At 35.2% G+C, this 25293-nt stretch overlaps 1 protein-coding gene across 9 annotated transcripts in view; it reads right to left on the reverse strand.

Annotated features, from left to right (window-relative positions):
• NADK2 (NAD kinase 2, mitochondrial) overlaps positions 1-25293 on the reverse strand; it is a 45658-nt gene that overhangs the window by 14475 nt on the left and 5890 nt on the right. For 3 of the 9 annotated variants that reach the window (XM_005556730.5, XM_045393620.2, XM_073993296.1), the window contains exons 2-8: positions 20657-20745; positions 19336-19424; positions 18407-18488; positions 12398-12481; positions 10548-10684; positions 4586-4664; positions 1321-1386 (exon numbers count right to left, since the gene is read on the reverse strand). In XM_005556730.5, coding sequence (XP_005556787.1) covers positions 1321-1386; positions 4586-4664; positions 10548-10684; positions 12398-12481; positions 18407-18477 — 437 coding nt within the window. In that variant the 5' untranslated portion in view covers positions 18478-18488; positions 19336-19424; positions 20657-20745. Of the gene's footprint in view, positions 1-46; positions 88-1320; positions 1387-3104; positions 3265-4585; positions 4665-10547; positions 10685-12397; positions 12482-18406; positions 18489-19335; positions 19425-20656; positions 20746-25293 lie in introns of those variants that run through there. The other 6 variants (XM_073993301.1, XM_045393621.2, XM_073993299.1 and 3 more) reach the window with 5 other exon arrangements.

The following is a 25293-nucleotide window of genomic DNA, read 5'->3' on the forward strand; positions in this document are numbered from 1 at the left end:
AGATAGTCTTCTTCAGAACTAAGGAAATCTTAATTAAGTCAGCTTACCCAAGAAATACTGGACTTAGTAGGCACACACATCATGATGCTAATTCCAATACTAATTAAGTGAAAAAGTTAGAAGAAATAAAAAACAAAACAAAACAAAAAAAAACTACATGTCTGCATGCCTGTCTGATTTATATATTCCCTTCTGGCAATACTTTAATATTTCAAATAGGGGCTTCTTGCAAATTTTTGGCTAGCATTGTGCTATTGCTCTTATGGAATCTAACATACACAGAGCCTCATTTCAGAATTCAAAAAAGAAAATACTATTCTTAAGTGAGTTTCATTCTTGGTAGCTAGTCCTTAATATATTTTAAAGCTGATTCTAATTCTTAAAGTTATTAATAGTTTCTACTAAACTATTGTTTCTTAAGTTACATGCCAATGTACCTTTTGAATTAGTAGTAAGCTAACAGAGATTAGATAATAAAGCTGTAAAGAAAATTCTCAACCAATACTGGATTAGTGGACAAAACTAGAGATAAACCAGAACTATAAATTTCTTTGAGATTTACATTTCTTAAAATATTTCATTAATATGAAATCAAATGAGTTTTCTGGCACTAGCAAAAATGGCACTATTCTTTAACTCCATGAATGCATAAATGATTTGTAACTATTCAAAGAACTTTTGAAATGTCTAAAAGCCTATTTTGTAAACTCTATCTTAAAATAATTGTGTCACTGATCAACAGTGAATTTTTTTCTCCAGCAAATAAAAAAGTTAAAACCATAATAAAATACAACTTTTCAAAATAATAACAATTACTGGACATGCTTACAAACACTACCACTGTGGATAATTTATCTCTTATTCTAACCTTTACAGTTTATCCTGTAAGCTCTTAATTTGTGAGGGCTTTGCCTAATACAACTCCTTTTCACTTTTTTCTCTATAGTCAGAATTTATTATTAAAAATAAAACATAGCAGGCCTAACATTCACATTTAATCTATTTCATAGCTTTGTTATATCTTCCTAGAAAACACACACATTAGGAGCCTATTATGTACAGACAAGCCAGCCAAATCCATAGAAGTGGCTGCTACTACGCCAGAATCAAGTAGAAACAAAAGAGATTAAAGGTAAGGGCGCATGGGTAGAAAAGAAGCAGAGGCAGAGAGAAAGACAAGTACAGTCAGGTGAGAGATGCTGAGCCCAAAATAATGAGCAAATTTAGTGTCATTCTCACATGCAAGTTTATCAGGATTAGTCAATTCATAGAATTTTTGTTTCAGGGAAATTATGTTTTTAAGGCAGCAATAAAACTCACAGTCCCTTTAGAGTGGGTATACTTCTTCTTAAATTGTCCACTGCTACAGCCCAAGAATAAGACATTCTAGGTTAGAACAAATAAGAGAAAAGAAAACAAAATTGGGCCTTTAAAATGTTCTTAAATCTAAGAACATTATAAATGAGGCAGGAATAATATTGCTGCACTTCACATTTTCCAAGCAAGGCACTTAAGTTTTCAGAGCATAGTGAAGCCTCAATACAGAATCTAGAATCAGAAATACTGGGTTTACGTTACAGTTCTGATGCTAGCTACTTGTATGACCTTGGGCTAGTTATTTGAACTCTCCAAATCTCAATTTTGTCACTAATAAATACAACTACCTTTCTCACAGGGTTGCTATGAGCATTAAATGAGATAGCACACACAATATAAGCAGTGCCTGGCACATAGCAGGCATCCAATAAATGTTCATTTCCTTTCTGCCTAAGGGTCTATGTCATAAAATCTTTAAAAGTGAGTTATAATACCTGCAGTAGTTAAACTGTTTTCAATAGCATCAGAAGCCAATCCATTGCTGTCCTTACTTAGTAAAACCATAAGGTGAGACATCAAAGAACACAAAAAGCAGCAGCATCAGTTATTTATGAGATAAACCAACCAGATCACTACTGCCACAGAAAATAAAAGCATTTGATTGAAAATCCCCTCAAGAAACTTCAGACTCCCCCAAAATCTATCAACTGATGCCAGTTTTCCTCCATATATGTTTTTAATTTTTTAGTAAGTATAAAATTATAAAGCAAAGCTAGCTCTCAACAGTTACCTTTAAAATACACAAACAGAATAAAATAAGCCATTAAATGGCTTCCCTGAAGGAAGCATAAACTCACAAAACATTTTTATCATTGCATTTATTTAAGGTAGACTTTCTCCAATCTCATTTAAAGTTCTTCCTCTCTTCTCTATCTTGTCTTTAGAATAATGACAAGATTGTATCACTAGAGTTAAATTTTTTCTTCTCTCGTCTACCACATACTATCTATAATTCATGTCCGTATTGCTTCAAACTTTATATGCAGCAAAAGAGAAAACTTTATATATAGCATAAGTCTTGCTGTGTTAAAGTATATTTTTATACTTTACTATATTTTTGTTTCCTAAATATTTTATCTTCGAATAATAAATTTTACTTTTAACTTTTTAAAATTATGTATTACTCTCCAAAAAATTAAGATACCACTACCTTTGTTATTCATCTTTACAGCCCTAGTGACTCACATATTACACACAGCACATGCACAATGTATTTTTGTTAAATATTACATAAACAAAATAATTACAAATCAAAAAAACTGGTCAAACCATTCTGCTGAATCAAACTTCAATTCTTTTTCAACACAACCCGAGTTGAGTCATTGGCTACAATGTGAGTATCTTTTTTAGTTAAGACGAGTTTTTCTCACTATAATTAAAGTTCTTATGAAAGGATATGACTTCCAGCAAACAAAATTCAGAATTTATGGAACTCTTAGTAAACTAGGGATCCAACAACATAATCTTCAAAGGGTCACTCACATGGTTCTAATAGCAGGAAAGTAGCAAATAAAACTCATCTCTAATTTTCTACCCTTAATTTACTTACATCTACAAGGATGAGAAGCCAGGTTCTAAAGTACTATCAAGAGTTAACTTTACATCACAGTAGTCATTTTATAGCTTGTCACTGTGTTCCACAAAAATGTTTTGCAAAAAAAATTATGTTGATAATGTAAGCCTAAGTTATATTCAAGTCCCACAAAACAGATTCTGCCAGTAATGAAACACATATATTTTTACACTCCTAATAAGGAACTACATTAACCTTAATTTTTGCAATAATGGTTACAATCTTGAACTGTGCACTTGCCTTATGATGTGTTACACTAAAAAGGATACAACATCAACTATGGAGCATTGCTGTCAAAAATGCCTAGTCCGAATCTAACATGAAAAAAAAAATCATACAAATTTAAAATAAGGGATATTCTGCAATCCAACTGGCTTAGACCATTCAAAAATATTAATATCATGAATGACAAAACAGGATGGAAGTGTTCTTAATTTTAAAAGGCCATGATAGCCAAATGCAATGTGTGATCCTTAATTGGATCCTGGATAAAAACAAGCAAACAAATTATAAAAACAAGCAAGCAAACAAATCAGCTTTAAGAAGCACTAATTAATAGGAAATATTAATATGAACTGCCTATAAAAGTTTTCTATCAATTGCAAATTTATACTTAGTATATTACTCTCTTAAATATTTATAAGCTGGGAACAGTGATATGCACGACTAGTCCCTGCTACTCAGGAAGCTGAGGCAGGAGCATAGCTTGAGTCCAGATTTAAAGGCCAACCTGGGCAACATTCAGACACGGTAAGATGCCATCTCTAAAAAATAAAAATAAAACATTAATAAAGCATCTGGCCAAGTGCAGTGGCTCACACCTGTAATCCCAGCACTTTGGGAGGCTGAGGTGGGCAGATCACCTGAGGCCAGGAGTTTGAAACCAGCCTGGCCAACATGGTGTATCGGGGGAACCAGCCCCAATATTTAAGAAATTATAAGAGTATTGATTGGGGAAGTGATAAATGTCCATGAAATCTTCACAATTTATGTTCAGAGACTGCAGTAAAGACAGACGTAAGAAATTATAAAAGTATTAATTTTGGGAACTGATAATGTCCATTAAATTTTCACAATTTATGTTCTTCTGCCGCAGCTTCAGCCAGTCTCTCCGTTTGGGGTCCCTGACTTCTCGCAACAATGGTGAAACTCCATCTCTACTAAAAATAAAAAATTAGCCAGGTGTGGTGGCACGTGCCTGTAGTCCCAGCTACTTGGGAGGCTGAGGCAGGCTAATTGCTTGAACCTGGGAGGCAGAGGTTGAAGTAAGCCAAGATCACGCCACTGCAATTCAGCCTGGGTGACAGAGTGAGACTCGGTCTCAAAATAATAATAATAATAATAATAATAATAATAATAATAAAGAATCTATATAAACAGATTAAAGGCTCTGGGATGCAGTACAATAACTTTATTTAATATAGGGTTTTACAAACTTTTTTTGCTATACAAGGTTCTTTCCCCTTAATACATATTAACGTCTATGAAGGTTTTGGAAATATTTCATTAAATAATGAACTGCCATTACTTACAAAAGATTATTCACAAATCTTAGCCAGGTTGTAGAAATGGAATAAATATCCAAAAGCACTAAAACATTAAATTCCATGCTCAAGATCACTGGTTTAAAAGTACCTGGATGACAGACTCTCCCCAATGAAGACTTCATTTAGTGCTCTCACTGGCAGAAGTTGCGGTCCTGAAGCCTCACACCCTGCATGTAATTTAAGACAAAGAAAATCCAAGATAGCTCCTTGATTTCTAGAAATGTTATAAAAAATTTATAAAACAACTTTTATATTTTTGTTTTTAAAAGAATCACATACTTTAATATAGTTAACATTTAAATTATCTTTTACTTAAAGCATCCACAACATAAACCTTAAAGGAACCTAAACTTACACCTGTAATGAAGGCCCGAGTCTCTATCCAAAATAAACCTTAATTCTTCTTGAAGCAATTTCTCAAGAGTGATGAACTATATTTATCCATCTCAAAAGATTCTTGTTGTTACATTTAGTTTTATCTTGGAAGCTTCAGAGATATAACTTACCAAATAAAACAAGAACTATTTTGGATTTAAGCAGCAAATGACATGCATGGCTTGGATGATGGAAACCAAACCAGGTATGTTAAGAAATCAGACTTTTTTTTCCAAATAAGGAAACCTCAAGAGTGTTTTTAGCAACAGCAGCACTGGAGGAAATATTTCCACATCCCCCTTCATAATTCCTAAAAAATGTTTTCTTTTTTTAAATCTGTAAGGTTGTGTGCACGGTTAAAGTAATCTTCCTTCATAATTACTTAAACATTACACCATCATATAAAATGATTGTCCCCTTCAAATGGTTCCTGTTACTTCTTTTATTAGTTTCCAACTGGAAAAGGCAACTCTGTATCCTCAATGTCACAACTATCAGATTTATTGGACTCAAGTATCTCCCACTAGGCTAGCATCATGAGAAAAGTTCGCTTTCTGTCAGACAAGTTGACTTTTCTGTCTCCTCCACAATTCCTACGAAGTTAATGTTTAAAAATCCATCCCAATTGTGGTAGGCAGGCTCCAAGTTGGTGCCCAGTGATTCCTGCCTCCCTGGTATTCATACTTTTGTGAATACATATACTCACACTCTCTTTCTCACATCATACTAGGGTTGCTCTATGTGACCAACAGAATATGGCAGCAGTGATGGCATATCACTTCTGAGATCAGGTTAGAAAAGACACTGTTGCTTCTACCTTGGCTGCTCTCTTTCTCTCAGATCTCCTGCTCTAGAGGAAGAGATAACATGAACAACCCTTTGGAGAGACCAACATGGTGAGCAACTGAAGCCATGTGCTAAAAGCCATGTGATGAGCTGGAAAGTGTGTTCTCCAGTTCTAGTCATGTCTTCATATACTGCTGTCCTGGCCAACAGCTTGATTGTCACCTCCTGCCTACACCAGAACTAGCTAAGCCATACTCTTAGAATCTTGACCTTTATAATCTGTGTGAGGTCATAAATATTTACATTTAAGATGCTAAGCTGAGTGATTTGTTATACAACAATAGTTACCTAATACACTATAGTTACCAAATACACTAATAAAACCACCACTGTCACCAAGACCACATTGATCTATTCTTCTCCTTTGACTTGGTAGCCTAATTATTATATTCTTCTGTTTATTATGTTTATCAAATTGAACATTACATTTTTCTCATTTATTTTGGACTATAACTGCCTAAAGGGAACCCAATTATTCTTTCAAATATAACAAGTTATTACAATACCAAGTACCCTTGGAGTACTTATTGTTTACCTAAATTATCAGCTCAACTTCATAATACAGAGAAAGACCTTGATACAAAAAGCTATATATATATATATATATATAGTTTAAAGCCAGTTTTAGTCATATATATGTATATACATACACACATATATATACACACACATATATATAAAGATTTGATATGTTTAATCAAATTTGATTGCACATAAGACTAAAACTGGCTTTAAACTGTCTTAGGTACTACATATATTCACATTCTCACTCTTGACAGTTTTACAAACATAAATGTCTAAAATTTATTGTTTAAATTACTTTTCCTTAAATAATTACTAATGAAATTTGTTTTAGATTACTATCCCCACAGATTTCCTACAAATGCTCAACAATAGGTACTCATGAAATATCACCAGTAAATTTGAGCTCTCACCATCAAACTGTAACCATGTTTCCCTTTTATATGGTCTTGACTTTCCACCTCTATTCTCATTTTCCCTCATCCTAATTTATCTCTCCATATTACATTTTATTACATGTGCTTGTTGAATTTCAATTCAAAACTTTCATCAAATGAGTTAGACAATAAATAAAATTGCTTCAAATCTCATTAATCATCTTAATTCTGCTTATTTTTTCATACTAATTCACTACTAAACCTTATCTAATCACAGAACTGTGTTCATTTAAAACTTGTCTCAATGGGACATGAAAAGATGGACTCCATACCAATTACTTTGTTTTTTTGAGACAGAGTTTAGCTCTTGTTGCCCAGGCTGGAAAATGGCACGATCTTGGCTCACTGCAACCTCTACCCGCCGGGTTCAAGAGATTCTCCTGCCTCAGTCTCCTGAGGAGCTGGGATTACAGGCATGCGCCACCATGCCTGGCTAATTTTGTATTTTTAGTAGACGGGGTTTTACCATGTTGGTCAGGCTGGTCTCGAACTCCTGACCTCAGGTGATTCGCCCACCTCAGCCTCTCAAAGTGCTGGAATTACAGGCGTGAGCCACCGTGCCCAGCCAATTACTTTTTCATCCAAGTGAATAGATTACAAAATTATAATTTGTATTTTTAAACACAGAATTGTAATACTAGTGACACAAACTACTACACTGTGTAATTCTCTCACACTGTCATATTGCTAAACTTTATTTCCAGGTCTACTTGCACTGGATGGAGCCATGTGACTAGTAATGGCCAATGGAATGTGGACAAAATTAATGAAAAGGCCTAGTTCCTAAAACTTCCCATAAGATCTTCTATGTTCTCTGTTTTCTCCCCACAAGATACAGAGGATCCAATAGAAGACTCAGAGGCCTTAAAATATGGTAGCAGCCCCTATTTGGTAGCAGCTGTGATTGCCTGAAAACTCCCTGGACAATGAGATGAGTTAAAAATAAGCTTTTGCATTCAGTCACTGAGTTCTGGGATTGCTTATTAAACCAATTCATCTCTCTATATTAATACAACCAGTCTTTATTTATATAGCATTTACATTGTGTTAGGTATTATACATCATCTAAAGATTATTAAAGTATAGGGAAGGATGTGCATAGGTTATATGCCAATACTATGCCATTTTATGAGGGATGTGAACATCCTCGAATTTTGGTATCTGTAGGGGATCCCAGAACCAATCCCCCTCAGGTACCAAGGGATAAGTGTATATGAAATAATCTGCTCCAGTCACCAGCCCCTCCATCTCCTCCTCCTCTCTGGAAGCTTGCAGTAGCTGTTTGTATTCTGACAAACCTTGGTGAAGAACAGTTTACCATTAATTATGTGAAACACTTTGTGGGTCCTTTCAATTCAAAGACTCTTGCCTAAGTTTCCTAACTGAAATTTTTAAAAAGTATTAACTGATTCATACTAACTATATATTTATAGAGAACAGGTAATATTTTGATACACACATACAACGTATAATGATCAAATCAGGGTATTTAGGATATCCATCACCTCAAATATTTGTCATTTGTGTTGGGAATATTTCAAATCTTCTCTTCCAGCTATTTTGAAATGAGGTATTTTGAACTATAAAATAAATTGTTAATTATAATCAGCCTACTATGCTACTGAATGCTAGAACTTATTCCTTCCATCTAAGTGCATATTTGTACCCATTAACCAACCCCTGCTCATCCCACCTTTCACCCTTCCCAGGCTTTAGTAACTATCACTGAACTCTCTACCTTCATGAGATCAACTTTTTCAGCTCTCACATATGAATGAAAGCATGTGATATTTGTATTTCTATGCTTGACTTATTTCACCTCACATAGTGACCTCCAGTTCCATTCATGTTGCTGCAAATCTCAGGATTTCATTCTTTTTATGGCTGAATAGTACTCCATTGTGTATATATATACACCATATTTTCCATATTCATTTATCTGCTGATGGACACTTTGACTCCATACTTGGCTATTGTGAATAGGGCTGCAACAAACATGAGGTGCCAGTATCCCTTTGCTATACTGATTTCCTTTCCTTTGGATAAATGGCCAGTAGTGGGATTGCTAGATTGTATAGGAGTTCTATTTTAGATTTTTGAGAAACCTTCATGCTGTTTTCCATAATGGCTTTACTTATTTACATTACCACCAACAGTGTATAAGAGTTCCCTTTTCTCCACATCCTTGCCAGTACTTGTTATTTTTGTCTTTTTGATAACGGCCATTCTAACTGGGGAGAGATGATATCTCACTGTGGTTTTGATTTGCATTTCCCTGATGATTAGTGATGTTGAGCATTTTTTCATATAGCTGTTGGTTATCTGTATGTCTTCTGAGAAACTTCTATTCAGAAACTTTGCCACTTCTTAATGAGATTATTTGTGTTTGTTGTTTGAATTCCTTGTATATGCTGGATATTAGTCCCTTGTTAGATGAATAGTTTGCAAGTATTTTCTCCGATTCTATAGGCTGTCTCTTCACTCTTGCGTCCTTTGTTATGCAGAAGATTTGTTTAATATAGCTCCATTTGTCTATTCTGTTTTTGTTGCCTGTGCTTTTGAAGTCTTAGCCATAAAATCTTTGCCTAGACCAATGTGCTGAATAATTTCCCCTGCCTGTTTTGAGAAATCATCATGTATGATTTTTTGATTTTGAATATTTTTCTGTTCTTTTTCTGGAACTACCATTAATCAGATATGAACATCCTAGATGCTGAGCTATGATTCACTAACTTTGTATGTAATATTGTTTCTATATATGAAATACTAACTTCATTTATAAACTAAACACAGTAAATCTGAGGAATCTGAGCAGTGACTCTTTATATACCAATCTATATCTTTTTATAAGACTGCTGGTGAAGACAGTTAAATCTACCATCTATTGTTGGTAGCAGTAACTTCTTTCAGTGAGGGATTAAAATTTCTAACTATTATTTTTAAATTGTGCTTAATAGTTACTGCAGACTTTCAAAAACAATAGAAGTTCATGCACATATAATTTAAGATTTTTTTAAATATAATTTTTTTTGGAGGAGAACCTTTAAAATACAACATAAACACACATTTTAGAAACATGCTAACCTATAAAGCTGTAAGTCACCATGAAAAACTCTGGAATAAGTGGATGTAAACCTCAGGTACCATGAAAGAGCAGAGGCAGAAAGCAAAAATGTAAAAGTAGCTTTTCCTGATAAATTTATCCAGAAAATAAAACACAGGAGAAAACTGTATCTTTTTATACAGTCTACAAATATTTAAGATTTCTTTTGGGATATTCTTGCATCATTAAAGTCCTACATTTGCTAGAAAAAGTGGGAAAATACGGCTCAAAATGGAGAATTCGCTTTAACCCTCCTAACAAAAAAAGCTGCCAAATCACCTTATGCTAATATTCTCTAAGCTACACAAATATTTCAAGCACAAATCCTAAGGCTGGAATGCAAAATTTCCCAACAAATATATTTCATATATTTAAGTATAACTATATAAAATATATAACCATCATAATCTTCCACAGATTAGCTCATTTCAACTTTACTGCTTTCCTTTTTTTTTTTTTTTTGACATTTCAAAGATTAAGGCCAAGAATCTTTTCTCAAACATCAACTATCTTATCAGATACTTTACCATCCTTCCCTAATCAGCTAGTTTTCAAATCTGTCCTAGAAAACATCTAGAAATATGCTATTATTTCTTACTTCAGATTCTAATAAACTTTACAATTGAAGTAATTCACTGTACTTTGTTAAGTGCTACTAATGAAACTAAAAACAAGTTAATCATATATTATTACATCAAAAAATTTGAGGTCAAAGGAACTATGAGTTAAATATTTCCCCAAACACATCTGATGCCCAATCCACCTACTTTCATCATGAGCTCTTTCAATGTTAAGGGCTCTATTGTGTTGATTCAAGCTTAGCTGCTGCTCGTGAAGGTCCACAGGAACAGGGTTTATGCCAGTCCCTTCAAGGTATAACCTGATTCTCTGCCTCCACAACCACCTTGGAAAAGTGAAGAAAAGGCGAATTATGTTAAAATAGAATAAATTAAAGAGTACACATTATAATAATTTAAGGAAATTAAATAGTGAATAAAAAAGTTACTAGTTATTCCATGAATAAGTTATATCAGAAACACCTAAAGTCTATAGCTTCCTTATCAATGACAGATTTGAATATTTATTCTCTTTTCAATTATAATGGAAATACCTAATGTGCTTGTACAAAATCTCCCAAGTAACTTTTAAGTCAAACTCTATCAAGAACCCATAAAGTCCAAGATACTGAGCAAGATATAGTTTGTGCTTTGCTCAGCAAAAAATATTACACAAAAAAGAGAGCAAACTTAAAATAATATTGTGTTTAGACGGCTGGATTAGATAAAAATCCCTCTCCACAAATTTTGTAATGCAGTTTTTTTTAACCAATAAAAGGAAAAAAGGATTAAGAAACAATAAATAAAACAGTTTTGATTACACCTAAAAATTTAAATAACATCTCTGGTAAAAGGAAAAAAACAATCAGATTTAATTGATTTCAAAACCAATAATCAATGTATCGAAAGTCAATGGGACAGATTCTGCTTGGTAAGTATACAAAAATATACTTCCACTTGGTAGGTATAAATTAGCCATTTCTAAAGTTGTCAAACTTCTGAAATGACTAGAAACTAGAATTATTGGTAATGAAATGACTCTAGAAAAGTCAAGAAGATGTAATACAACTTCACAAATATCTGTGGGAAAAGCTTTCCCCAACTATAAAATACAGTCCAAGTCAGAAAATAAAAAGTAGTCCAACTTGGCTCTCTCAAATATAATTGGCCAACCTCATGCTCCTTCTTCCACCTTCCTTTTTTCCTGATGGTATGACCACTGAACACATTAAGTAAAAGAAATTTTTAAAAATCCCATCCCCACTACTTAAGAAATACTTTTATGTGAGACAGATACCAGGAATCTCAGCATGGTTGGATTAAATCCAACTCTCAATCATTACTAGATGGGAGATAAAGATAAAAAATATAAAATCTAAAAATTCAAACAATTTTAGCCAAAGTTTTAATTACCTTTCCACTAAACTGATAAGGACAAGTAACGAGGTTAAGAAAGTAGAGACACGGCTGCTATCTCACTGAAGGAGAAAAAAAATCTCTATATGCAGTTATATTATAGGCCAACCAACATTTGTCAGGGTTTCTCTCCACAATTCCAACTGGACTAGGAGAAGGTAAATTAGACCTATGTGTGACTCAGCTAATACATTACTTTTAATGGCTACTGTTATATCTATGGAGTAATCCAAACATTATCTGATTTGTTCTGGTTTTTTTGTTTGTTTGGTTTGAGACACAGTCTCACTCCGTTGCCCAGGCTGGAGTGTAGTGGCGCGATCTCAGCTCACACTGCAACCTCTACCTCCTGGGCTCAAGTGATCCTCTCGCCTCAGCCCCACAAATAGCTGCGACTACAGGTGCTTGCCACCATGCCCAGCTAATTTTTGTATTTTTTGTAGAAACAAGGTTTCACCATGTTGCCCAGGCTGGTCTCGAACTCCTAAGCTCAAGTGATCCACCCGCATCGGCCTCCCAAAGTGCCGGGATTACAGGCGTTGAGACACTGTGCCCTGCCTGATTTGTTCTGTTTTTTAACAGATTTATTAATGGCACATACTTATTAAGATACTTATATAAGAAAAACTGTAAGAAATTCCTACCTGAACTCACCACGATAGAACTTCTGTAAGGCTTCTGGAAAGGAATGTGTATATCGAACGGGCAAGCATAAATGACCCTCAGACCTGTATTTTAACAGGAATTTTTTGGTGATATAAAGAGGAAAAGAAAAAAAAGTGAAGCAAAAGAATTTAATCAAAAGGTATCACTAAGTTATAAAATTAAGAAATGAAATTCTAAAAATTTCTACTCTATATTCCATTTTTTGCCACAAAATTGTGTTTTTTCAACAAAAATAAAAAAGACCACATAGAGTTAGTAGTCTACATCCAGCTTTAATGCCATAATACATAATAATATGTGAGTTTCTACATTACAATGAAACTAAAAATAGCAGCAAATCTGCCACTAATTACCCTGTAAAGTTACCTAATGGTACAGTGTTGTTCAAATAATTACATTATTTAACTACTAACCTTAAAATTTTTATTCTAACCTTTAAATCATTTAACTATTAACTTTGGGCAAGTCACTTTGGCATCAGCTTCCTCATCTCCAAAATCAGGACAAACCAGCAATCTCAAAAGGTGATTCTGAGGAATCAAAATATTTATGTGAAATGTTTTGAACCATAATTCCTTTTTAAATGTCATTTAAGATATCCTAAGTCACTAAAAAAGAACTGAGAAAGCTTAATCCAATGTAATCCTTCATTTATTCAAAAATATATAAATAATGAAACTCCTTTAAGGAGTTCATAGCTTGATGTGGAAGACAAATTAAAATGAATCATTGCAAATTATAAGGTGGTAAGACTGCCTATTGGTTGGTGTAGATGAGAGTATGTGGCACCTAAAGATGTGTCCAGAAGGCTCAGTCATCATCATTTAATGATACTTCAATCTTGAAGAAAAGGCTGAGGGTAGGCTTAGGAAAACAAACTCCTGATAATCAATGTAAATCAACTTGTAAGTGTGAAGACCAGAGAAAAATGTTTTTACAAAGTTGTGAATAGTAAACTTCTTTATCTAAGCGGGTCAACACTGAGGTTAAGAAAACGCAAGGCCTAGGTTTTTAAATTCTTATATTCGTTGTAATACTTCACGCAATGTTAAGTATATAAAAGGCATCAATGGTCATTTGATAGCATAATATCTGCTGAGGTCAACTGCAAGTCTAAAACCTCTGTAGAGAGAAGACTCTCTCATGAGGTTACAGTCAGATATCAGCTAGGGCTGCAGGCATCTGAAGGCTTGACTTGGGCTAGCACGACCACTTCCAGGGTTGCTCACTCACATGGCTGGCAACTTGGTGCTGGCTGTTGGCAGGAGACCTCAATCCCCCTCCATGTGAACCTCTCCACAGGACTGTTGTGAGCATCCTCATATCATGGTGGCTGTCCTACCCCATAACGAACAATCCTCAAGACCAGTATAGACGCTGTAATACCATTTATGACCTGGTCTTGGGACCTACACATTCTCACACCATATTCTACTGGTCACATAGGCCATCTTTGATTGACTATTGGGGGGCAGGGAGGAGTACATTAAAGGGTACCTAAATACTATGAAGCTACCTTGGAGGCTGACTATCCACATGCCCTCTATCCCATTTTGAATATTAAGCTTTCAAATGTTGTAATTATTTACCAGGCTCAGTAGAGTGGCTGTAGAATACAGAAGAGACAGACAGAAATTACACATTTGATTTAGATGAGTCCATGTGAGTGGGCCATCTTGAAAGTGGATTCTCCAGCCCAAGTCAAGCCTTCAGATGCCTACAGACCAAGCTGACACCTGCTTATACTCAGGAGAGATCTCAAGCCAAAACCACCCAGCCAAACTGCTCCTGAACTCCTGACATGCACAACCCATAAGAAATAATACACTGTTACCATCATAAGCCTCTAAGTTTTGAGATGATTTGTTATGCAACATTTGAACAACTTAAGTTGTTCAACTTAAGTTGAACATTAACTTCTGATCTTTTTCGAAGCTCTGAGCTTTTTTGAAGCTTTTTTGAAGGACTGAGATACCACCATATTTAAGATAAAGAAGTCAGATAACTTGAAGCATACACAAAACCAGAAGGCAACTTTGGCTTGCCTGGAGGCAAGAAGAGAAACCAAAGAACTTCTAACACCTGTTCTTCTAGGTAGAAAATAGAGAAGAGATGACAATATTAACAATTGCTTGCCAGCTTCAAATTCCCACAAATTTATGAATATGAAGCCAGTTTTCAAAAGAAAATATAGTTCAATAAACTGTGTAACATATGATCACTAAAGTTAAGAATCTTTTACCTTAATGATATAAAAATAAGCCATTAAGAAGTTCTAAAACCCACATGCATCAACATTGATGGCAATTAAAAATTAATTACTGAACCAATGATCTCAATTATTTACATTTAGGGAATATTTACTCAGCTAGATTGGGGTTCTATCCCTATTCCCTAAAATCACTTAATCATTCATTTTTCAAGTATTTATTACCTACCAGCTATGTATAAAACTATGCTAGTGACAGAGAAATTAAAATACAAGGTCCTATACTCAAGGAATTTATAGTCTAATGGAAGAGAAAAAGAAACAGAAAATAAATATATAGGGATAAGTGCTTTCTGTAGAGGGAATTACAACCCAGGAGAAACCCCAGTCTTGAACAAACAACAACCACAGAAGTGAGTAAGTGGTGTAAGGGAACTTTTGACAAAAGCACATACAAAGGCATGGGTGGGTGGGTTGGGGGGACATGGGCCTTTCTGGAGAACTCTTTCACCTACTCTCAAATCATGCCCTGGATCTTATATATCAACAAAGCTCCCCACCAGAGTAAAAGCATCCCTGTGTGAGCCTCCAACCAGCATGTTGGTGGACACTCATATAGTTACATTTTGCAGTTAAGAACAGCCTTTTAGAAAGGATCCTAGGTTGATCCTAGAACAGTTTCCAAAAATACATTTTTTAAGCTAAAGAATGTGTCATGCCTGTGGACATATGAGGACAGGTGAAACTAGAAAAGCAAATAGGCAAGAGACAGTGAAAGATAATATATTTTATGCTAAGGAATTTACAATGTATCCTGAAGGTCATGGTAAACTAAAAGATTTTAATAAGGAGTGGGTATAATCAATTAGATCTGCACTTCAGAAAGAAGCTAAGACAATGTGTAAAGGATAAGTTAGAAGGAGAGAGACTGTAAGCTAGTTCAGTAATTTAAACAACTATAAAGGGCTGAGCTATTTTTAGTGGCAGTGAGGATGGCAACAGATGGACTCAAAAGTAAGTTCCCTAGAACTTAGGACCAATTTGAAGATAGAGTGAGGGAGAGATAGTTACAGCTTCAGCACAGATGATTCCATTCATTAAGAACGATGGGAGAGAGAAAAGGAGAGTTTATTTGTACATGTTACATTTTTAATACCACTGGATATATCCAAAGTAGAGGCCAGTGTGGCTATAATAGAATGAAGGGAAAAATAATAGGCAATAAGGACAGAGAACGGTAAAAGGCCAGATAATGTATAGCCTGTATATCATATTTAAGGTGACCAACTGTCCCCTGGTTTGCCTGGGACTGACATTCTCCTGGGACACAGGACTTTCAGTGCTAAAACTAGGAAAGTTCCAAGAAAACCAGGAGTTTTTCACCCTATTCACAGTAAAAAATTAAGATTTTATCCTAAGTTAGATGGGAAGCCATGAGAAAAAAAAAATCTAGGCAGAGAAGTCACATAATATTATCAAACTTTCATAAAATAATCATGCTGGCTGCAGTGGGGAGAAGAAACTAAGAAACTATAAGGTTAAGAATGGAAGCAAGAAGATCACTGTTGGAATAAAGATTCTGCAGTCCCAGGAGACTCCAATACCACAGTATTAATCAGCCTCCCTGGAGACAATATAGGAATTGAAGAAGAAAAAAGATGGCCCAGAGCACAATATGTAAAAACACCAGTATTTAGCCAGGAACCAAATAGTAAGATCCTTCAAAAGAGATACAGACAAAGAAGTAGTCACAGAGATAGGAAGAAAGGGGTATCACAAATGCAAACAAAGTAGAGTAGAAATAAGGGAGCAGTTAGCACCAAAAATTTCCCAGAAATCAGGTAAGACAAGGACTAAAATATCCAGTAAATTCAGTAACGAGGATATCACTGATCTAAGGCAAAAGCAATGTCAATGAACTGGTTGGGGGCAAATCCATAAAAAAGTTGCAAAGTTTTAGAAAATAACTAAGAACTGAAGAAGTGCAGATAACCAAGCTTGGGGATAAGTGGAAGGAAAAGAGATAATAAAAGGTTATACGTATACGTATAAAACCTTTTATACGTATAAAAGGTTATACGAAAGTGACACAGGGTAAAAGATTTTTTAAATTTTCTTGAAAAACAGGAGTTTTGAACAAGTCTTTTCAGGCTAAAAGGAGTCATGTGTGAAGGGAGAGAAAAAAAGACAACATGATAGGACAAGATTTTTTTAAGCAGGAGAAAAGGTGAAGTAGTTCTAATCCAGTGACTTTCAAATCCTCTGTGAAAAAAAAGGTGGGTTTATTGAAGGAGGAAGGATAAGGGAAGCAAGGTGAATGCAAAAGTTGAACTACTGAAGCAGCCACCACAGAGAACGGGGAAGAGAGATGAGTAGGGCTACACAGGAAGTTTGTGTGCAACTCTGAGTCCACTGTTAAGTGCTGAAGACTACAAACTGGAAGTGCCACCAAACCCAATGATCTTTTTTTCCCCAGATGACCACAGCAGTACTGATGCAGAAGTAGAAAGGATGATGGTCAGATTGATCTAGAATTGTGCAGAAAGGTAACGATGAAGAAATATTTGCACTTTGGGAGGCCAACGTGGGAGGATCACTTGAGATCAGGAGTTTGAGACCAGCCTGGCCAACATGGTGAAACCCCATGTCTACTAAAAATACAAAAATTAGCCAGGTGTGGTGGTGCATGCCTGTAGTCCCAGCCACTCGGGAGGCTGAGGCAGAAGAATCACTTGAACCCAGGAAGCAGAGGTTGCAATGCACTGAGAGCACGCCACTACACTCCAGCCTGGGCAACAGAGCAAGACTCTGTCTCAAAAAAACAAAAATAAAAAGAAAAGAAAAGAAAGAAAGAAATATGTAAGAAAGTAAATGAAGTGAGGAAGAAATAAGTGGAGAAAATGGAAGAGATCAAAATACTGAAAGTCAAAGGGCAGATTTAGTGGGATAAAGTAGTAAGACTGCTGTTAAGGTAGGAGGCTGCAGTCAGAGTGGAATTAATTAGGATTGTAGAGATAGGGAAATTCCAAATCATCAGAAAGTCCAGGTATAGTCACGGCTGTGGGTGGCTAGAACAGACTGAGGGTAAATATCAGAAAGCTGAGGAAGGAAAAAAAAAATGCCAATAGTGTTTGGATAGGTCTTTTTATTAAGTCAGTAAAGTCACCTCCCCAAAAAAAATCAGTGGTAGCATAACGAGGAACATAAATACAAGCCATAAGGAAGAGTAGAAAATGGATCATTATTAACTTGTCCCTCCTCAGCAATACCAAAGGTCCCCAACACTCACCTGGGTCAAGAACTCAGGTCTATTATGCCATAGATCCTACTCCCAAACTACCTGGGAAGCGAAAATATGAGAACTGGTCCATCCCAGTTCTCCTACCACCAATGCCAGCTACATGTATATATATTTTTCATGCCTGAGGTTAAAACTAGAGCTATATCCTTGAAAACAACTACATAAAAGACAATCCTACTCAATTCTACATACCTAAATTTCATTACTAGAATGTTTCTGGAACATGGTTCTAATATTCACGGTGGCCAGGAACAATCATGCTTCCACTTAGACACCATACACCATAGTAAAATGTCTGTAGTAACAGAGCCCAGGCATGTGAACATGGTGGAGAAAATAAAGAATAGCTTCCAAATTTTAAGACAGATCATAAAAAGATACTATGCAAGCAAAGCAGAAATGCATGTATGTATAACCTAAAAAAAAATTAAAAAGCACACCACACAAATCAAACAAAAAGTGTATGTTCTTTCTTACCGTTCTGGATCAGTGTTTACCCCTATAACTGGTTTAAGTCTGTCCAAGACTTTACTTGCTGCCAGCAGCATTGTGCCATCACCTAACAAAAATAAGACAAAATATAAGACATAACCAGATTTCTGTTATAAATCCAGTTTTTGGCCATTGTGAAAATTAGTAGTTTTAACAATCATACCCTACCCTGCTAACTGCTATAGCCTATCCCACTCCCTTTCTATCTATTATACCTTTGGATTCTCTCTCCCACTCTAATCCAAGATTTCGTAAGCGGCAAGATTACATTTAGGCAGAGTAATTCTTTGTTGTGGGGACACTGTAGAATGTTTTAGATGTATTCCCTTTACATACTAGTAGCACCCCACAGTTGGTAACCACTAATCTAATCCAAAAATTTCTATTAGCCAATCTTCTTTCCTTCTCCCATAACACCAGTCCAAATTCACAAATTATTTTAATGAAAACATATCCAATGTGTCCAACTTCAAATTTTTCTCTTCAACACCTGCTGTCAACTTAAAGTTTTAGAAACAGTAGCCATTAACTTAATGATAAAGTTCAGAAAAAAGAAAGTATATTGGGACCAAAGAGGAATAGAATTTACCTCATTTCATTAAACTCTTTATCAACTTCATTTTTTTCTTAAAACTGCTATAATTATACCAAAATACAATAACTGATCCTTTGAATCATATTTGAAGTTAAATGCATACCTTAAATATACACAAGGAACCTCACAGTAACATCATTCATTTAAAAAGTAGACTTGTATAAACAGAAGTTTTAAACCTAATCGTAACAATCCAAAAAGTTGTTTAATGGTAAGACTCTGACGGCTTCAATATAGCTAGACCCTAGGGTATCTGGAAATAATGTGTATTAAACAACATTTGTATATTCCAACATCGTTACTTCTGTAAAATTATTACCTCCTGCAGCTATGACAGCATCTGCCCATCGAACAGTCTCTTCATCATATTCTCTCCTCTTTACTAGACGAACCTCAATTCCCTCATTCCTAGGATAAAAAAAGGAAAGGTTATACGAAATTTCCACTAATAATATATATATAACAGGGGTATGTTTTCTGAGAGGCAGATGATTACAACAGAGATGTAAAATAAACAAATTTGTGTCTTATAAGCAAATGTACATGGAGCTTTATAGCATTATCTTTGTTATCATTTAATTACAACAGCCAATTAACTAGCTAATTAAGGAAGCATATGAATAAATCAAAAGTTATATCCCAAATCTCCATGTGCTTTAAAAGCTTTTATAACCACTAGTGAATAGCAGTATTAGTTAGAATTTCATTTTCTCTCCTCCTTCTAATGCTTACATTCATAGTACAAAAACGGTCGAGAAGACTAACACCTAGAGTGACGATTTTTTTTTTTTTTTTTTTTTTTTTTGAGGCGGAGTCTTCACTCTGTCGCCCAGGCTGGAGTACAGTGACGCGATCTCGGCTCACTGCAAGCTCCGCCTCCCGGGTTCACGCCATTCTCCTGCCTCAGCCTCCCGAGTAGCTGGGACTACAGGCGCCCGCCACCGCGCCCGGCTAATTTTTTGTATTTTAGTAGAGACGGGGTTTCACTGTGTGAGCCAGGATGGTCTCAATCTCCTGACCTCGTGGTCCGCCCGCCTCGGCCTCCCAAAGTGCAGGGATTACAGGCGTGAGCCACCGCGCCCGGACTGAGTGACGACTTTTTAAACTATAAAACTGAATGGCCGTTATTTTAAATCCAACAAATATCCATTGAGTACCAGACACTGGAATAGTGACTGAACACTTTGTAATTCACATGTTTCTCACACTGACCTTCTTGTACACACATAATTGCGTTTAGTTCTGAATTAACTGAAGTTTCTGTAATTTTTGGACAGAAGTTTCTATAATTTTCAGTCACTCAAAAATATTATTACAATGAACACTCATATAATCCACTAGTCTGTTTTAATAAATAAAACATTACACAGTTGAAGCCAGCTGTGTAACTGAATTAACTCTGTAGAAAATGCATTTCTCTGGAAGATCAAATAATTGAAAATACTTGTGACATTTTCAGAGAATAAATATTTCCTTAAAGATGCTATAAAATCAGATCCATTAACCTCGATATAATTTTCTGAAAATGATTTCATAGTAACAATCAACACTAAAAGCCTAAGAATGGGCTGCTAGTACAAAATAAGAACTGGAAGTCCTGAATATAAAATCCAACCCAAGACCCAATCCCACAAACTTACCGTAAACTATCTATAATATGTTCTACATTTTTGGTGTGAATATGATGTCGTTCAAGAAGTCCACTGTAGCTAGAGCCTTTCAATGCAAGCTATATCAAAACAAAAAAAAAATGTTGTTTTACTAATACATATTACACATGATGTTCTAATATTGTTTTTTAAAAGCCCCATATAAAATACAATTTTTTAAAAATATATTTTAATGACTACCTGTGAAACCTACCAGTACAAATTAAACTAGAAAGCCTGATATCAGAAAATTATAATTTGGCTTTAATACCAAATACAGCATTATGTTTTCTGAATCATATAGTCACCAGGATCTCAATATCTTATGTTTTACAGCTTAAGCTTTTTATTTTTTTGACTTTTTTTTTTTTTTTTTGAGACGGAGTCTCGCTCTGTCGCCCAGGCTGGAGTGCAGTGGCGCAATCTCAGCTAACTGCAAGCTCCGCCTCCCGGGTTCATGCCATTCTCCTGCCTCAGCGTTGATGACTTTTTAACACATTGCATATGGCTACTTGATGACCAAAGATAAACTAATACTTGTAGAGGTGGTTAGATGACCTTTGTTCCCCTTGGATTTGCTTCTCTCTTGTTCTCAGATTTATAAACTCTATTTGGAATTTACCCTATGCAATCTAAACAAAGGGCTGACTAGCTACCTTAGAAAGGGTAACTTTTATATTTATATATATATATATATAATATATATATATATATATCCTTCAAGAATTATTTTTCCTAGTTGGAGTAACATTTTATAACTATCTCAGCCTAAAATTTTTAAAAGTATATTTCTTATGAATAATCCATAAAGTAAAATGTAGAGAAAAAAGTTCAGAAATGTCCTTAGTGAACATCCATTTAATCGCCAAGTAGGAAATTTGTTCACTACAGTGAATGCTAGAATTCAAAAGTGTGTTATTTGTACTTTTTTGCTCCTCCAAATTCCTTTATACCTTTCCTTTTCCCTTTTTTTTTTTTTTTCTTTTTTTTTTTGTTCCTGAGATGCTGCCTTGCTATGTTGCTCAGGCTGGTCCTGGACTCCTAGGCTCTATTGATTCCCCTGCTTCCATTTCCCAAGTAGATGAGATTATCGGCACATGTCACTGTGCCCAGCTTATACCTTTCCTCTTTATGTAACAAAATCAGTTTTCAAATACCTACTACATATATATATATATATATATATATATATATATTTTTTTTTTTTTTTTGAAACGGGGTCTGGCTCTGTTGCCCAGGCTGGGGTGTAGTGGTGCGATCTCAGCTCACTGTAACCTCCGCCTCCTGGACTCAAGCTGTCCTCCCACCTCTGCCTCCCAGGCAGCTGGGACTACAAGTGCACACCACCACACCCAACTAATTTTTGTATTTTTTTTTTTTTGGTAGAAATGGAGTTTTACCATGTTGCCCAGGTTGGTCTCGAACTCCTTGAGACCACACACCTCGGCCTCCAAAAAAACAATCCACACACCTTGGCTTCCAAAAAAGCTGGGGTTACAGGTGTGAGCCACCACACTCAGCCTAATATACAATCTCAAATATTTTGTTTTAAATCATTACTTACTGAACTATAAAGTAAAACTATTTCTTAGACAGCATATTAATACATATTTTACTTTTTAAAGGTTATAAAGATAACACTCACAATATGGAAGATGCACATTTAAAGAAAATTGAAATCAAATATAATCTTATGGCTCAAAAAGGGTTAATATTTTGATACCTACCTTCCCTATCTTTTGTCTGTGACTACTGGGTTAAGAGTTTTTAAATAGTTTTGCCCTCACTTTGTAATCTTTGTATGTTCTCACAAAAGAGAAGCTGAGGAAGCATTTGGCTATTGTGAAAATTAATAAATAGATGTTAACTCACCAAGATATACTACAATAGATTAGACAGCCTGTGCCAAAGTTTAATGCCTAGCCAAAAGCCTCATTAAACTTTAAGCTACCAACGTCAATAATTTTTTAAAGGAAAACATTGACTATGATAATAACTAGAAAATTCCTTCATTTAAAATAATCAACAAATCAACACAAGTCAGTAAAGTTTGAAAAACTAGAGTTTCTTAATATGGACAAACATAGCATTAATATTCAGATTACCACTATCATTACCCAGCTACAGATTGACTAAAACTGCATTAACCACCTCTCAGTGAGTATGGACCACTACCCTCTCCCTTGGCAACCTCTAGTTCCACGGCTTTAAAAGAGATCTATATGCTGATGCCGATGATTCCCAACTGCTATCTCCCAACCTGGCCTATCTTTAGGGCTTCAAATACATTTATTCAACTGCTTATTTGACATATTTCTTTGGATATCTAACAGGCACCCCCAATTTAGAGGGCTAGGTACTGAACATGCCAGATACTGAATAATTAAATACCATTATTATTCATTCAATATCTAGCATGTTCAATATCTAGCCCCTCATTTTCTGGCCCAAGAATTCCCCAACTATGGCTTAAGCCAAGAGTCTAGAGCCATACCCGATGCCTCCATTTTTGCTTATTTCCACATCCAATTACTAGATCTTATGTTTGATCCAAGCACTTTTCTCTTCTTCACCTCTACCACTCATGATCTCACACCTGAACCACTGCACAGGCCTCTAACTGGGGTTTCCTACTTCCACTCTTGGAGCCCCATAGATTATTCCCCACACAGAAACCAGAGAGACCACAGCATGTCTCTTCCTCAGTTTAATGCCCTCTACAAATGGCATTCTCCCTACCAACTCTCAGGCTTATGCCATCTGACTTCTGCTCCTTTCTCCTACCTGTTTTCCTCCCCATTCCCTACACTCTAATCTCTTTGGTCTATTTTCACCAAGCTCTTCCTTCGTACTTGTTGGAATGCTTTCCATCCCTCCACCTAACTCTGACTCTTTTTAACACTGGGGTGCCAGGACTGCTGAAACAGCTGCTGCTGGTGCTGCCCTTGCAGCTGCAATAGGCTTACTGTGTATTTGAATTAGTTACATCTAATTTACCACTTCTACTTTAAATAAAACTTCAAGAGCAGCTGGCCCTCATACTTCAATTCCCTATCCAGACTTTTTACCTTATGTTCCAAATTTTGGTTTGGACAATATGGAACATGTACCCAGGAAAAAAGCACATAAACCTTACTGTGTAAGCCCTGTAAATGCTAGTCTGGGAGTTCAGAAACTTTTATGCTTACTTCCTGGCTCTCAGCAAGCCCCAGGAAAATAAGATACTTGGCAGTTGACTGTTAGGGAACTTTGGCTTGAGATGGCGAAAGGGTCTGAATTTGTGGGAGAAAAAGTTTTGAAGAACTAACAAAAAACTTCAAGTTTTCTATGATTGCTAACAATACTAAAATTTCTAAAATTCCAAATCTAAATACAAAGTTCAGTCAGTATCAGAATACTTAACATTGAAGCAAAAATGTCAGTTCATAAATTCTTATTCCCACTCAAATTTCTTCTTGTGAACTAATTTTCTAATAAGTCACGCTCAACATTCATTTAGAGAACGTAAGTTCTTATTTTCTTTAAAGACCTTGCTGGTTGGGCTATTAAGCTTTATTAACATGAACTGGCTAAACAAGGCAGATAAAAAATAAGAAAATCACTTAATAAACAGCATCAGTTAGAAAGGCTTAAATCACTATTCAACTGGCTTTAATTCTTCCCTCACATTCAATCACCACAGCCAGTGAGTAGTGAAGTCCAATAATTATATTTGTTTAAAAGGAATATGCAAAAGCTGGTAAGAATTTCTTGCTACACCTTTGAAAATAACATGACTTCAAATATCTAAAAACATTCCTTTAATCAGACAAAAATAAGAACACATGATTTCTTAGAAAATGTCTTACCATTAAAAGGTTAGAGAAATTACTGAAATTCAGAACACATTCCCAATTCTCTGCAATGTTACACAACATTATTAGTAACAGTCTTTAATATTTTCCCCAAAAACCTGTTAATTCTTCTCTCCATTAAAATAAATAAATAATTAAAGATTCACCAGGACACTTGGAAAAAGCAGGTGACTCCATGAGATCTACAGACAGACACATTTCAGTATAAGCAAGAGTTTCTCCTACAGAATCTGCAAAAGCCAAGATCATGTCTCTCCACACAGTTTTGATATTAAAATAAAACACAACACGTAAGGAAAAAAAGCAAGATTTTGAATGGATAGATTTAGCACACTTTAAGATCCAGATGTGAAGTTACGCTATTACCTAAATGGTTTATAACACCTTTATTAAATTATCACAGATAGTTTTACTTATCTAAAACTAAATTTATTGCAATTACAAATTTTTAAGGCTTGTTTTACTATTCAGTATTGCTATTTTGTACTCTGTAATTTCTATGGTAGCTTAATAAGGGAAAGAGTTGAGACTTTTTAAATTTAACACATAATAAATGCACAAACTTTTGAGACAATGACAGTTCAGTATGTAAATCCACTAGGCATAATTTAGGCACCCTGAAAAGCATACACATTTAACTAAATGGTACTCTAAGTGTTACTCAAAATTGCCTTAAAAAGGTTAACAGCACCTAATTAACACCTAGATAGTCAACCATTTACCTAACATGATCAGACCTAGTGCATCAAACCCTAAAGATTTCTTCAGATATAT

This window comes from Macaca fascicularis, chromosome 6 (genome assembly GCF_037993035.2).
Source record: "Macaca fascicularis isolate 582-1 chromosome 6, T2T-MFA8v1.1".
Lineage (NCBI taxonomy): Eukaryota > Metazoa > Chordata > Mammalia > Primates > Cercopithecidae > Macaca > Macaca fascicularis.